Below are 12,751 nucleotides of genomic sequence, written 5' to 3'. Positions count from 1 at the left end.
CCCCATACATGTGCAAAACACACACACACACACACACACACACACACACACACCTTTGTTAAACACTAACTCAGTTGATTGTGAAAGAAATAATTGCTGAGAACACTAGGGAACACTCATAAGCTCATTAAGAAGCACCCGCTCTGTAGGAATGTTCAGTAGTGTGTCCTGTTCCTAATCTCATGGCTATCCATCCAGGTGCATTTGCAATCTATGCTCAAGACATTATCTAAAAGAAAAACTGTAAAACATACCCTTGGCCTGTGAGTCATGCTCTTCTGGGGCTGGGAAGGCCCCGATACTGTATACATCATCACGTATATGCTGTCCTGATATTTTCACTCTGGGAAGGGGCAACCACCCCATAAATTCCCCCTGGGGATCCAACAAGTGTATCATCAATACATTGTCTTGGGTTAAGGGGTTACTGACAGAAGCACTGGTGAACCCAAATCAGTCACAACAAAAAGTGTATGCCCAGTGTGGACTGCCTATGGCTGCACAGATGGGACCCTCTAGCCCCTTCCCAAGACCCTGCAATGAAAGCAGAAATACTAGTTGAGAGTCCATTGACACTCCTACTGCCTCCTTCTGAGGGAAGGTCAATTGTCAATAAGCTCAGCTGTGACAATCTTTTACCACAAATGGCCATAGCTGAACTTAGAAGATGGTGGCAGTTTAGTCCCTCCTGCACAGCACACACTCGTGCATATTTTTCAAGGGAAGAATTCATGGCTCTGTCAGGTACTTGACAGAACTTCAGAAACCTTGAAGAACCAGGATACATGTGCAGCAGTTGTAATAACAGGAAAAGAGAAAACCCTACTTGGTACTGTTCTGAGACTTACATCACTCTCAGCACGACCAGAATACTGTCTACACTGCTTCCTGTGTCCACTAATGTGACAGCCTTTTTATAAGCTCCTGAGTTTAACAAACAGCATCTACTAATAAACTGTATTTTCAGAACTTAGAATTCTCCTGAATACAGCAAGCCATTTTTGCATGTTAAAAAAAGGCATATAATTTCAAGAAATGGTCTCAAAAGAAATTCAAAAGTAAGTAACTTAAAAATATTAGTGTTCTGTCATTAATACTTTTTCTAGGCCAGGACTAGAACTCAGTGGTCTAAGAGTTTGCCAGGCATGCACAAAGCTGTAGAGCCAATTTTCAGTAGTGGAAAACACATTATTCTTCAGACTACACACACAATAAGACACTAGAAAAGACGCATATAGAAGACAACATGGGTTTATTAATGTTCATTTAAAACTTTGTGGACTAAGCTCGTTCCACCTTAGAGACGCCAAATGACTGTATTTTGCTTCTGTACATAAAATATGCTGCCTTAAACAACATGATCAATCTAATCCAAAGGGCATCTTTTAACTAAGAACATGAGTACTTAGTTACAAAAGGTAAGTTAATCCACTGAAAGGTGTCATTTTTAAATGGGTCATATTGTCACAAAGAATCAGGGTATAATCAAAGCTAAATATGTTCTTGCCAGGCATATCAAACTGATGTTAAAAGAACATTACACTAAAAAGTAAAACATCCTTATAAATTGTATACACATCACAGCACATTCTTACTACTTGATAACAGAAAACAAAAAGCTATGCTTCAATGTTGAACTTTTATAATTTCTATTAAGGAGAAACAGAAACTTCAACAACTTATGCAAATCACATAAATCTAAAAGGCAATTCATTTTTAAAAAAAAAAAAAAAGTCTCTTCAAAAATATGCAAAAACCTACAAATGTGTCTGTTTCCAAAGCAAGAGAAGTCCATTTGCAACCATAGCAACTCTGGGACCCACTTCCCCAATTGCTTTATGTGTGAAAACTATGGCTGGACAATGACACAAGAAACGTTGCTTTGGGGGTGCATAATCTTTAAAATGGTAACAATTCATTAGCTCTTTTCTAGTTTATTGATCTACAAATTTCAAATGTCTGTATTAACAATCAAATAATGTACAACATTTTAAAAGTAAAAATAACAATTATATACAGCTTCCCAGATCACATCCTAACATGAGGCCTCCCTCACCTAGGGAAGAGTGAGGGTATTAGCCACCAGGTCCTGCATCAGGACCAAAGCAGTATCAACGGTACATCCAAACTTCTGTCCCCTTTTCAAACATTTTCATTTTCCATTTCATGTTTCAAGCCCACCTAATTTGAACCTGGCAATTACTACATAAGCCATGCTTTATGCCACAAATCAAGTCTTTTCCCATGAGTCTTTTTCCTACCCAAAAGCTACTGTTTATTGAAGGCAATTTTACCATTCAAGATCAAATTCTGATATATAGATCCCAGATACCTGGGTATGAAATACGCAAATCTGCCAAGAAAATTAGATATCTGTCTTCTTTTAATATAATCCACTATATAATAGTGAACTAAATGGGTTTGTTTCATAGAAACAACTTACATTTGCCAATACAGGGCAAATGGTCTATGTACAGATACATCAGGACTGCCTAACTGACAGTGAGTGTTGCTGAACCCGGCTCCACGCCAATGAAGCTAGTATGGCGGTGCTCGCTGCGGAATGGACTTCCCCTTCAGGATTCGTCGGATCTGGAAGAGAAATGAATCGTGAAACATGCTTCCAATGATCGAAGAGGTTTACGTCTTCCAGAATTTCACTTCCTCTCATAAGCCCTCTACAGCACTCTTAACTTTGTAAGCACAACCGCGTCAACTCGCCAGCCCCAAGAGTTTTAAAATTACACCTTTCACAGCAATATTTCAAGTTTCTCGTCATGACCACTGTGTGCAAGCATCAGCATTGAAGCTGAAAAATCAGCAACTGAAATAGGTCTGTATTCCTCTGCTAATCTCTACCACTGGCACTGGTGAGAAGACCTATAGGTGGCCGTGGCTGTGGTAGTGAAGCCAGCCTCCCGTAACAAGAACGCAAAGTCCCCATTGCACACGCATCTCTGTGCCTTCCAGGTCGAAGCAGGGGCCACGATATCCAAATGTTGAAGCAACTCTAACTTTATGGGTCCCAGGAAAGCCCCCACACTCATCTGGAGGGACTGACTTTTGTAGTCCAATCAGACTAATTGCGGTATCTGCCTTTCAGCCCACAAGAGATTAGAAGCAGTTAGAGTAAAAGACTTTGAGGTGGCTGTTGAGAGCTGCCGAAAGGAAACCTGTCCAACGGCCACAGCCTACTGAGGAAGGAAAAGAGAAGCCCCGCTCCGCGACGGCACACACGATACGGAAGGAAGACCGGCAGCAATGGAAGAACCTTTAGGGACAAGCCTCATACTCCAGTAAGGCCTCAGCGTGCTGGGTGTGTGCAAACAAACCATGACGAGGCGGCAAACTGGGCCCGAGACCGCCACTTACTGGCTAATCACGCTTCCCGACCTTTCTAAATACCAATTCTTCTCTCAGTTGAACCTTACTAAAAAGTGTTCGCAATTTTTAAACTGATATGCATAACAATTGCCACAAACTTCCTAAGCACTCTGCGGGGTCAGGTACTAGACCATTTATTTTGGTCCTGGTGACAGCTTGTGATCAAAGAAAAAGCTAACCTGCGTAAATTATGATTAATAGCGTATACGACCGTCTATCCAACGCTACCAATCACCCTGATCCCCTCTGGAAAAAGATGTCCACCAAAAATAATTTCTTAAAAGATTAAGTTCTTAGGGAGAAAAGCTTATTCATATGTAACTATTCAACCCCCAATGATGAAATATAACCACACTTAAGAACAGGATAATTTTAACATACTGTAGTTCTTTTCCATCTCTTATAGAGTGGACAGAATTATAAAAAAAAAAAAAAAAAAAAAAAACCTAATATTCGCCAAGCATTTATTTTCATGTGCCTGAACTACAAACATTCTACACTGAACGGCTTACAGGCTAGAGCATCAGCTAAAGGAACTTCCACCCCCTCCTGTGGCCCTCACCTGTTCTCCCACAGGGCCATCGGGGACCAAATGCACCGGCTGTTCATTCTCCAAGTTCCGAGTACTGGGATCGGCTCCCTTCCTCATCAACAGACGGACTGCGTCTAACTGAGTCACCCGATACTGCAGGCTGGCAGCAACGTGGAGGGCGGTGTTTCCATTGTAAGCCTGGAAACAAAGCAACGGAACGCACAGTCGCATCAGGAAGAGGGAAATTCCAGGAAAGGAGCTCAAAGACCTGGGGGTGGGAAGGTCAGTCCGATGCGGGCAGCACAGCAGTTTTCTAAAATTACCTTTGCATTCACGAAAGACAGGCAACTGGGCAACTCCAAAAAGAGGCGAATGAGTTCCAGATTTGCTTCTTCGGCTGCCAAATGCAGGGCTGTGCGGCCACTTTTACGATCCTTGGAAATGCAAGAAGGTCGAAGAGTGAAAATCCAGATGCCACGCCTCAGAGCAGCGGTCCTCAACCTTCCTAACGCTGGGACCCTTTCATATAGCTCTTTGCGGTATGCTGAGCCCCCCCAACCACCACCAAAAGTTATTTTCATTGCTACTTCATAACTGCAGTTTTATTACTGTGATGAATCATAATGCAAATATCTGTTATGCAGGGTATCTGATATGTGACCCCTGAGAAAGGGTGGTTTGACACTCCCCCAACCCCCAAAGGGGTTGTGACCTACAGCTGATTTACACAATATATTTTGGCCCTCAAGTGTCTAAGGCAGCTTTAGAGATGACTTCAGATGCGGTTTTCTTCAGTCTCCCTGAAGCCCAGGTTACACGAACTCTCTTATTCCTCTTGATCTCAGAACAAATTTTCCCACTTGATCCTTATCATGTTCCACTCATACACGGAGCAGCCGTTAAAAATGTAGAAACATAAAGTATTACTTTCTTATGTTCTATCAAAGTCCACTGATTACCTATGATGTCTGCAGACTTGGCAGCCACCATGTATTGCCACCTCGGGAGAAGAGTGAGCTCTGCAGGGACACGTGTGACACGTGTGAGCATCTATCCCCAACATATTTAACACGGTGTTTCGGGACAGAGAAGATAACCAGTAATCCCCAGGTTTAAAAAGAATATTTTCTGGTCTAACAGGGGACCAGAGAAACAACTCAGGGGGAAAGGTGCATGTTACCAATCCCAAATGGCTAAGCTGAGTGCCAGATCTCAGAGTGGAACGAAAGAACCAACTCCTGTGGGTCATCCTTTGACCTCCACGTGGACTCATACACATGCACTCGGAAAACAAATACAAAAAAATTTTTTTTAAATAAAAAAATCAAACTTTAAAAAGTCAAATTCCAGATCCCACAAAAAAAAAAAAAAAAAAAAAAAAAAAAATATATATATATATATATATATATATATACACACACACATATAATATATATACACACATATATACGTATATACACACATATATATACATATATTCCAAAAAGCACTGTCTTTATTGCCAGCACATGAAAACAGAAGCCAAAGTGATACCAGTTTCTGGCTTCTTTCAAACATAGATTAATTTATTTCATAGTTAAATGATTTTTTTATGTTTTTTGGAAAACCCACAGATTAAAAAAGAAATCAAGAGAACAGATGAAAAGATCTTTTCAAAGGTATGCTTCTGAAGTGCACATGTAAAGCCCCTCACTCCACCAACTTCAAAAAACATGGGGGGGGGGGAGTTAACCTGTGCTGGCAAGCCAGGCCTCTGCCACGCCCACTTTCCTCCCCACCCCATCTCCATGGCTACTGTGAAGTTACCTTCGCCTCCACCGCTGCTCCCATCTGAATCAGACACTTAATGGTGTCCACCAGGCTCTTATTCCTCAGTAAGAGGCCCTGCACCTCTGGCGAGTGAGACTGCTGGTTTCTGTGCAGCTCGTGCACCACCGCGTTGTGAGCCACAACCGCACAATGCAGGGGAGTCAGGCCTAGGGGGGGAAATGGTACAATGAAAGTCAAGCATCTGGTCAAGTCTTTCGGTTTCTCGTTTCACTTAGAACGGTCTCCGGAAAACCTAGTAAAATAATCCGCACAGACCTAGGCAGTTTAAATGCCAGTTTCACCTGTAAAACAACTAGCTCGATTTACTTTGTCTTAGTAGTAGGGCACAATGCTCTTCGAACTCACGGTCCCCACTTTGGCCGATAAAGTATCGGCTACTTACCGTCATAGTTTGTTGCCTCCAGATCCACAAACTGATTGCTCCTCACTGCTCCCTTCTGGATTGCCTGCAGAGTTTTAAAATACACTCCTGTTATCCAAAGGGAAGGGTACACAAACTGCCAACTACTACTGTGCTAAGAAATCAATAAATCAACTCAAGGCGCTATTTTAACGAGCAGCCGACATGAACCTTCCCACACCCAAGCCCCACGTCTTTGGCGCCTGCCTTCTGGCCTCTTACCTGGAGCACCTGGGAGTGGCCCTTCTCGGCACAGACGTGCAGAGGCGTCCTTCCCCAGCAGTCTGTGGTGTTCACCTGGGCACCGAGGTTCACCAGATCTTGCACTATGAGGTGCTGGTTGGCAGCCACGGCCACCTGAAAGGCACTCTGTGGGACATGAAGAGAGGATGCTTTTTTTCAAGCCTGGTAACACTATTATAACAAGGAATATGAAACTAAACTGTGGCTGAGAGGAATGTCCACAGAAAAGACAATAAATCCTGTTAATAAGCGACCAAACACAAGCAAGACAAGGAAACTAAAATAACCTTAGGGTGCGGCTTAATTATACGCAGTCTTTGGCCAAACAACTACAAAGTTAGCATTAATAACTTCAAGGTTAATGGCGGCAAAAAGTCAATATCTCAAAGTTAATATTAACAGGACTCTCTTGGTTTGGGGCTCTTCAACAATCTGCAGCAGACACTGGCTACCACTCATGCTACCTAAGTCCGTCTGAGCCAAGTCAGCGCCCTCACCTGTCCGTTGTGCTCCTTGACGTCCAGCATGTGAAGGGCGTTCATCTTTCTTGCAAGGACATAGGAGAGTGCTCGTCTCCCTTGGGCAACAGCAATATGGAGAAATCTGGTGAAGGAGAGGAATTGTTAGATTCATCAGAGAAAAAGTTCCTTCCACCCTGTTTCCGAAACACAGATACACTCAAAATGAACCATCGCAGTGGAGAAGTTGGCTTTTCTGACATGTTGGTACTCTCCCTGAACTGCAAGAGAATGAGGAGGAGAAAAACGCCAAACACCAGGCTGAGCATTTAAAACCTGGTTTTTTTCTTCTAATACTGATAACAATTCTATGACTGCAAACATTATTGGTTAATGTGTTGAGAAATAGAAGCACAGAGATTTTAAGTAACTTGCCCAAAGCTATAAAGACACTAATTAGTACTAAATAGGACCTAGCCTACTGGCTAACTCCTTATTGATACCTAGTCATGATCTGTTTCTGCTCTAAAGATGCAATCAAATTAATCTTCAAGGCAGGTTATTCACAGAAACTACATATTTTCAATTTAAAACAAAAAGTAATTTCTTTCGAGGAAAAAGAAGATAAAAGGAACACCGTTCCCTGAAATATGAATTATTATCATCACACCAATAAGGTTCAAGTGCGAAAGTACATGAGGTTAAAAAAAAAAAAAAAAAAAAAAAAAAAGATACTCACGTGTCACCATCTCCGTCCCTAGAGAGAAACTGGTCCTGGGAAATATTTGCCAATTTGCTTTCTTCTTGCTCGACCTGCCACTGAAAAAATGACTTCCCTAGCTGTGTGGTGTTCATCTGGCTTCCCATGATGTTCTGCAGGGACAGGGAAGCACCTAAAGAGTGCGGGCCAGCATCGTGCACCCCGACTGCCTCGCAGGCATTGCTTGGCATCAGGCTGAAGTTCGGCAGCGGAGTCTCATTTTGTGGTGGACCGCTGGGGGAAGCCTGAACGGGAGCAGCAATGCTCTCAGATTCCCCTTGGCCAGTCAGTAGAGACACAAAACTTTGGCTCGTGCAAAACTGCGGGTCTTGATTATCAAAGAGGTTCGAATCATACTTGGGAGACTGAGATATTCTGGAATAAGGGCTGAACTGCAGAGGTGGGTTGTGGGGATAATTCTGTTGCTGCTGTGGTGGGAGAGGCGGCAGCGGCGGCTGCTGCACGTTCTGTGTCTGTGGTGAGTACTGGTACAGAGAAGCCTGGTCCATCATTTGTGGAGAGCCACTGACTTGGAATGGTTGGTATTTCTGAGGTGGAGAGAAGGCCTGGCCTCCATGGAAATCCTGGCATGGGTCTCTTGGGGAGTTCTGGGGAACCACGGGACTCATCCAGCTAACCTGGACAGTGTTTAGTGAAACTGGGTTGCATTCATTCTTGATGTTGATAATGTTCTGAAGCAGAGCCGCGCTGCTCTCCAGTTTGGAATCACTGTGGCGAACATCTTCCATGCTCTCCCCAGGTGTAGGTGTCTGCGGAGATGTCTGGAAAGGAGGAAAGAGCAGCTCTCATAATCACACAAGAACTCCAAGGGCTACAGAGTAGACTCAGTGCTAGACCCATGACTAGGCTTCCATCCCATGGAGCCAAAAACGGTTTTGGTTTGGAGCTTCTTTTTTTTAAAATAGCAACAACACCCCAGAAATAGTTCCACAGAGTGTTCAGAGGAAAACAGGGAGATGCTTACCATATAGTGAGTAGGCAACAGAGCTGGCCTTTTGCAAACTGGTCCATCGGACAGGGGGTCTGGTCCCTTTCTTTTCCCCACTGCAGATACTGAACTCTTCAGGTCTGTTCCCAAGGAAAGAATATGCGCTGTGTCATCGTTCCAACTTGGCTAATCCCTTCTATGTCCCCACCGAGTCATTTTACCCTAAGGGACCCCTAAGACTGTGAACAACTGGATGGAGCTCTTACCTGTCAGCTGCTCAGGATTTACACTCTGCTGTGTCTGCAAGGGAACGGCTCCAGTTTAGTACACACAAAATGGGTTCTCCCTTGAAGATCTGTCTCTCACCCTCCACAGCACACCATAAGCCTCTGGGAAAAAAATCAATCCTGACAGAACTGCTACCCCCATTCTTCCGCTCTCCCCTCCCCCTCCCCTCTCCCTGCCATCTCCCTCCTCTGTTTTTACTTCTAGCCCATTCAATCCTGGTCAGGATGAAATAAGTAAGACCATCTGATTCACTCCCTCTCTAATCAAAGAAATTGAAATCAAAGTACTGAACCCTAGAAATCCCCTCTTCCTCCAACTGCTCTCTTTTGTTTGCTCATTAAATTTCTCGTACACACTTGGCACTGAGTCAGGGGCAAGGGGTCAGCATATGTATGTCCTGGCCTAGGAGTTTGGTCATCCGTGAAAAACTGCAAGTGACTTACTGGACCAACGTTAGCAAATAACAGTAAGAGATTCCCACCCATTCAACACAGAGAACAAATGCACCACCTTGAACTCATCCACCGACTGGCCAGAAGTCCTCTGCTTGTTACTTCGGATATGAAGCAGGAGCTCTTTCACTGAGTTCTTTACCCGAACACCTTGAAAGGGGCCTCTCTGCTGCCTGCCAACCCCCATATGGGGCTCAACTGTTCAGAAGAAAAGGAAAAGTCTCAATTATGTTTCTTCCCAGACATGAATCCCAGCAGCCACCAAGGCTGATGGATAAAGTCCTTCCAATGCTCAAAGCCTTTCGAACATCACTGGCCAATGGATTCCCACTCTCAGTACCCAGTACTTCTCAAGGGGTCTGTGTTTACAGGTCCTCCAATCAGGCACCCTAAAGAATTAAAGCACTATTAGATATGGTTGAGGACCTTTGGGGCCAACAAATAAAGCCTCTCTGTCTCGAAGTACTATTTACTCATGAAACAGGATCAGAAGTTTTGCCAAGATTGTAGACTTATATGTAATTATTCTCGACTTTGAGAAATCCTTGGAGCAGAGTATAAATGAGGCATTTGTAGTTTTTAAAACAAGGTATTTTATGTTCATTATAGAAAATACTTTTATCCTATTCACCTAACAAGGGACAAACTTCCTCTAAAGATCTCAAGGCATCAAAGCCCAACAATTAAAAAGCCAGCAATACTTAAGATTTCTTAGTATTTTCTTAGTTTGTGTCAAGAAAGCTGATTAAATTCACTTAGTGCATTTCCACATACACACAGGATTTCCCCCTCATTTACTCTTAGAATTACGTACATGGGCGTTCTAAGTAAAAAGGAAACTGGCGTGTTCACCTTAAACCTTCAGAAGGCAGTTTAGAATTTACTATGAGTACAATATTCCACTCCTGGCCACAACTATGTAACAAGCTCTTGTACATGAATTGAACTTTTGGGAAATAAACTGGAAAACAAGGCATAATTTGGCTATCCATGCCACAAAGGTGACATTGTGACAGTGATGTGGGCAAATAAAATGATCAAAGAGCCTTTCGACTTAAGTTCAGGGATTTCCACAAACACCCAGACGGCCAGACCCTGACAGCACTCCTCTGGCGTGACAAGAGTTAAAACTCCCATGCCCACGTCATAGGGAGAAGAAAGCAGTTTCAGGAATCCCCGCTTGTGTGGCTAAACCAAGAACTAGGAAGAGCCAGATGTCATAGGCCAATGGGCCTGTGGACTTCACAAAGGGCTGTCAACGCACGCACACCTCACTTTTCAGGTAAGCCATAGCCGACAGTGTGGCTTAAGGCACATCGTTTTAAATTTAAAACAACTTTAAAAAAAAAAAATAGACATCCAAATCTTGAGTGGCGAACAGCCAGGAGTCATTCTTTAAATTAATTGCAATAAAAAGCTGCAACAACTGAGGTGGTTTAGGCGGTGTTTAAATCTACCCACAGCTGCATCCTGTTTTCCCCCAAATTATGCAACTCGCTTCGTGAAGAAAGGAAACCATGAAATCCGCAGCTAAAGGAAGGGCTTCGCTAGCTGCTAACTTTTCCATTCTCAAGCACACAGAGAAAACAAAAGGGCAGAATTCCGAGCAAGCCTCTGAAACGCCAATATCTTATACTAAGCGCAAAACACTAAGTCACTTTTCCGAACCCAGCTTTCCTCTAAATCCCGATAAGTGTTTTTTTTTTTTTTTTTTTTTTTTTAACTCATCCCTACAAATATATCAGGAATAAGCGAGGCTTTAAATCCAGTCGCGGCGCTTTTTCCTCTGCCACGACTTCTCACTGAAAGAGTTACAAGAAGAAAAACTACATCTCCATCAGCCCCCAAACCTCGTAGCAGTGTGAGTATTTCTCAGAGGTTCTTGAGTTCGGGGGCGGGGGAGAAGCGAAAAGGGAAAGGGTTAGGAGATGGGAGAAAAGAGAATCAGAGACTTTCAAGTTCTTTCCCCGGGAAGCCAGCGCGCACTCCAGCAGGGACCTCGGAGCTGGAGCCCATAGGCTCTCGACTCCACAGTCAAAAACAACGTGCCAGAATCGGGACGCAGCATCTAGTCACTCAGGACTACTTCGTGTCTGTCCCGCCGCTAAGGAAGTCACAGGGGCCGCTTAAGGTCTCTATCAGGGTGAGTCCCGCCCCATCCTCCCTGCGTGTGAACCCCGAAGAGAGGGGCGCGGAGTCCCGCGGGTGGGTACCTTGCGGGCGCTCGGCGCGGGCGCCACCTCTCGGACGGGACTCCACGGCCCCGCAGGAGGACGCGGAGGAAGTGGAGGAGAAATCGGAGGAGTCGGAGCCGGGCGAGCCGGGCGCCGAGGGAACGGCGGACAGGTAACCGGTGTCGCCGGCGCCGGGGGCGGAGGGAGGCGAGGCGCCGTAGAAGTAAGCCAGGTTGAGCGGGCTGGTCATGAGGCCGCAGTCGCCGGCCGAGTCCAGCAGCCCCTCTCCTCCGCGACTGTCGTCCAGCAGCTTGTCCACGATCATGCTCCCAGGCTAGGCGCTCGGGGTCCCCAGACACCTGCGCCACCGACAGGGTACGCGAATGGCTGCGGCTGAGCGACTAGTACGTGCGCGCCCCGGGGCGGCCCGGCTATTTAACCAGCCGACCTCCGGTCCGCGCCCCGCCCGGCCATTGGCGGCGCCTGGGCTGCCTCCCGCCCCGCCTCCGGATGCGTCTAGTTTCCAGTAAAATGCCCGGGATGAGGCAATGTGCCCTCCGCCCTCGCCCCGCCCCGCCCGGGCCGACCGGTTGTTTTCCGGCGGCTCACCTGGAAACCCCGGCTTGCACCCGCGCCCCGAACCCTAGCCCGCGCCAGCTCCCAGCCTCCCCGGCTGGCCTGAGCCTGGCACACTGCACCCCCAATGACCCGGGGTCCGAGACCAGCCGCCTATGCAGGGGCTGCGATCTCCGGAGGCCAGCGGGAGCCCGGGGCTGCTGCGAGAACGGGTCCTCCCAGTTCGTGGGAGTGGGAAGCCAGAGCCCTGCGTGCAGAGTTCAGTCTCCTCCCGTGCCTCCCAGCACTTAACCCGCCTCCAAACGTGGAAGCATTTGCCCGTGGACTTTCTGGCCTGGTCTCAATTTCAGAGCGCTTGCAGTTTTTCTCACTTCATATCTGGGCCATAAGTAATTTTTTTTAGGTACAATATTGGAATAAACAGCAATGACCACCCTTTTGTGTCCTTTAATACTAGAATAAAGCCTTCTAACAAAATGATGAATACACACACGTGTGTGTATATTTTTGTACGTTTTATATTATTTTGTGTATTATGTAATGTTTTATTCTGCACAACTTGATCTTGTGTCTAATAAACACAGGGATTTTGATGTTTCTATCTTGAATACTTTTTTATTTTTTATTTTTTAATATTTTTATCGAAGAACTTTATTAAAAAAAGATAAATGTACAAATTTTTAAGCTTTTTTTTAAGGTTTGATA

The 12,751-nt window shown here is 45.1% G+C and overlaps 1 protein-coding gene across 1 annotated transcript; it reads right to left on the bottom strand.

Moving 5' to 3' along the window:
- Positions 1-1,292: 1,292 nt before the first annotated feature.
- On the bottom strand, positions 1,293-11,827 carry NFKBIZ (NFKB inhibitor zeta). Its single transcript, XM_080918971.1, has 12 exons — positions 11,510-11,827; positions 9,352-9,494; positions 8,823-8,850; positions 8,593-8,696; positions 7,587-8,389; positions 6,887-6,992; positions 6,369-6,515; positions 6,129-6,192; positions 5,723-5,892; positions 4,240-4,350; positions 3,947-4,114; positions 1,293-2,592 (listed from the first exon to the last, which is right to left on the bottom strand). The coding sequence occupies exons 1-12, from the start codon at positions 11,793-11,795 to the stop codon at positions 2,539-2,541; spliced, it is 2,184 nt and encodes a 727-aa protein (XP_080775097.1). The 5' UTR covers positions 11,796-11,827; the 3' UTR covers positions 1,293-2,538.
- Between the last annotated feature and the right edge of the window lie 924 nt (positions 11,828-12,751).

This window comes from Micromys minutus, assembly GCF_963924665.1.
Source record: "Micromys minutus genome assembly, chromosome: 7".
Classification (NCBI taxonomy): domain Eukaryota; kingdom Metazoa; phylum Chordata; class Mammalia; order Rodentia; family Muridae; genus Micromys; species Micromys minutus.
Note: the sequence above shows the minus strand (reverse complement) of the source record. Positions and strands in the feature narration are given on the sequence as shown.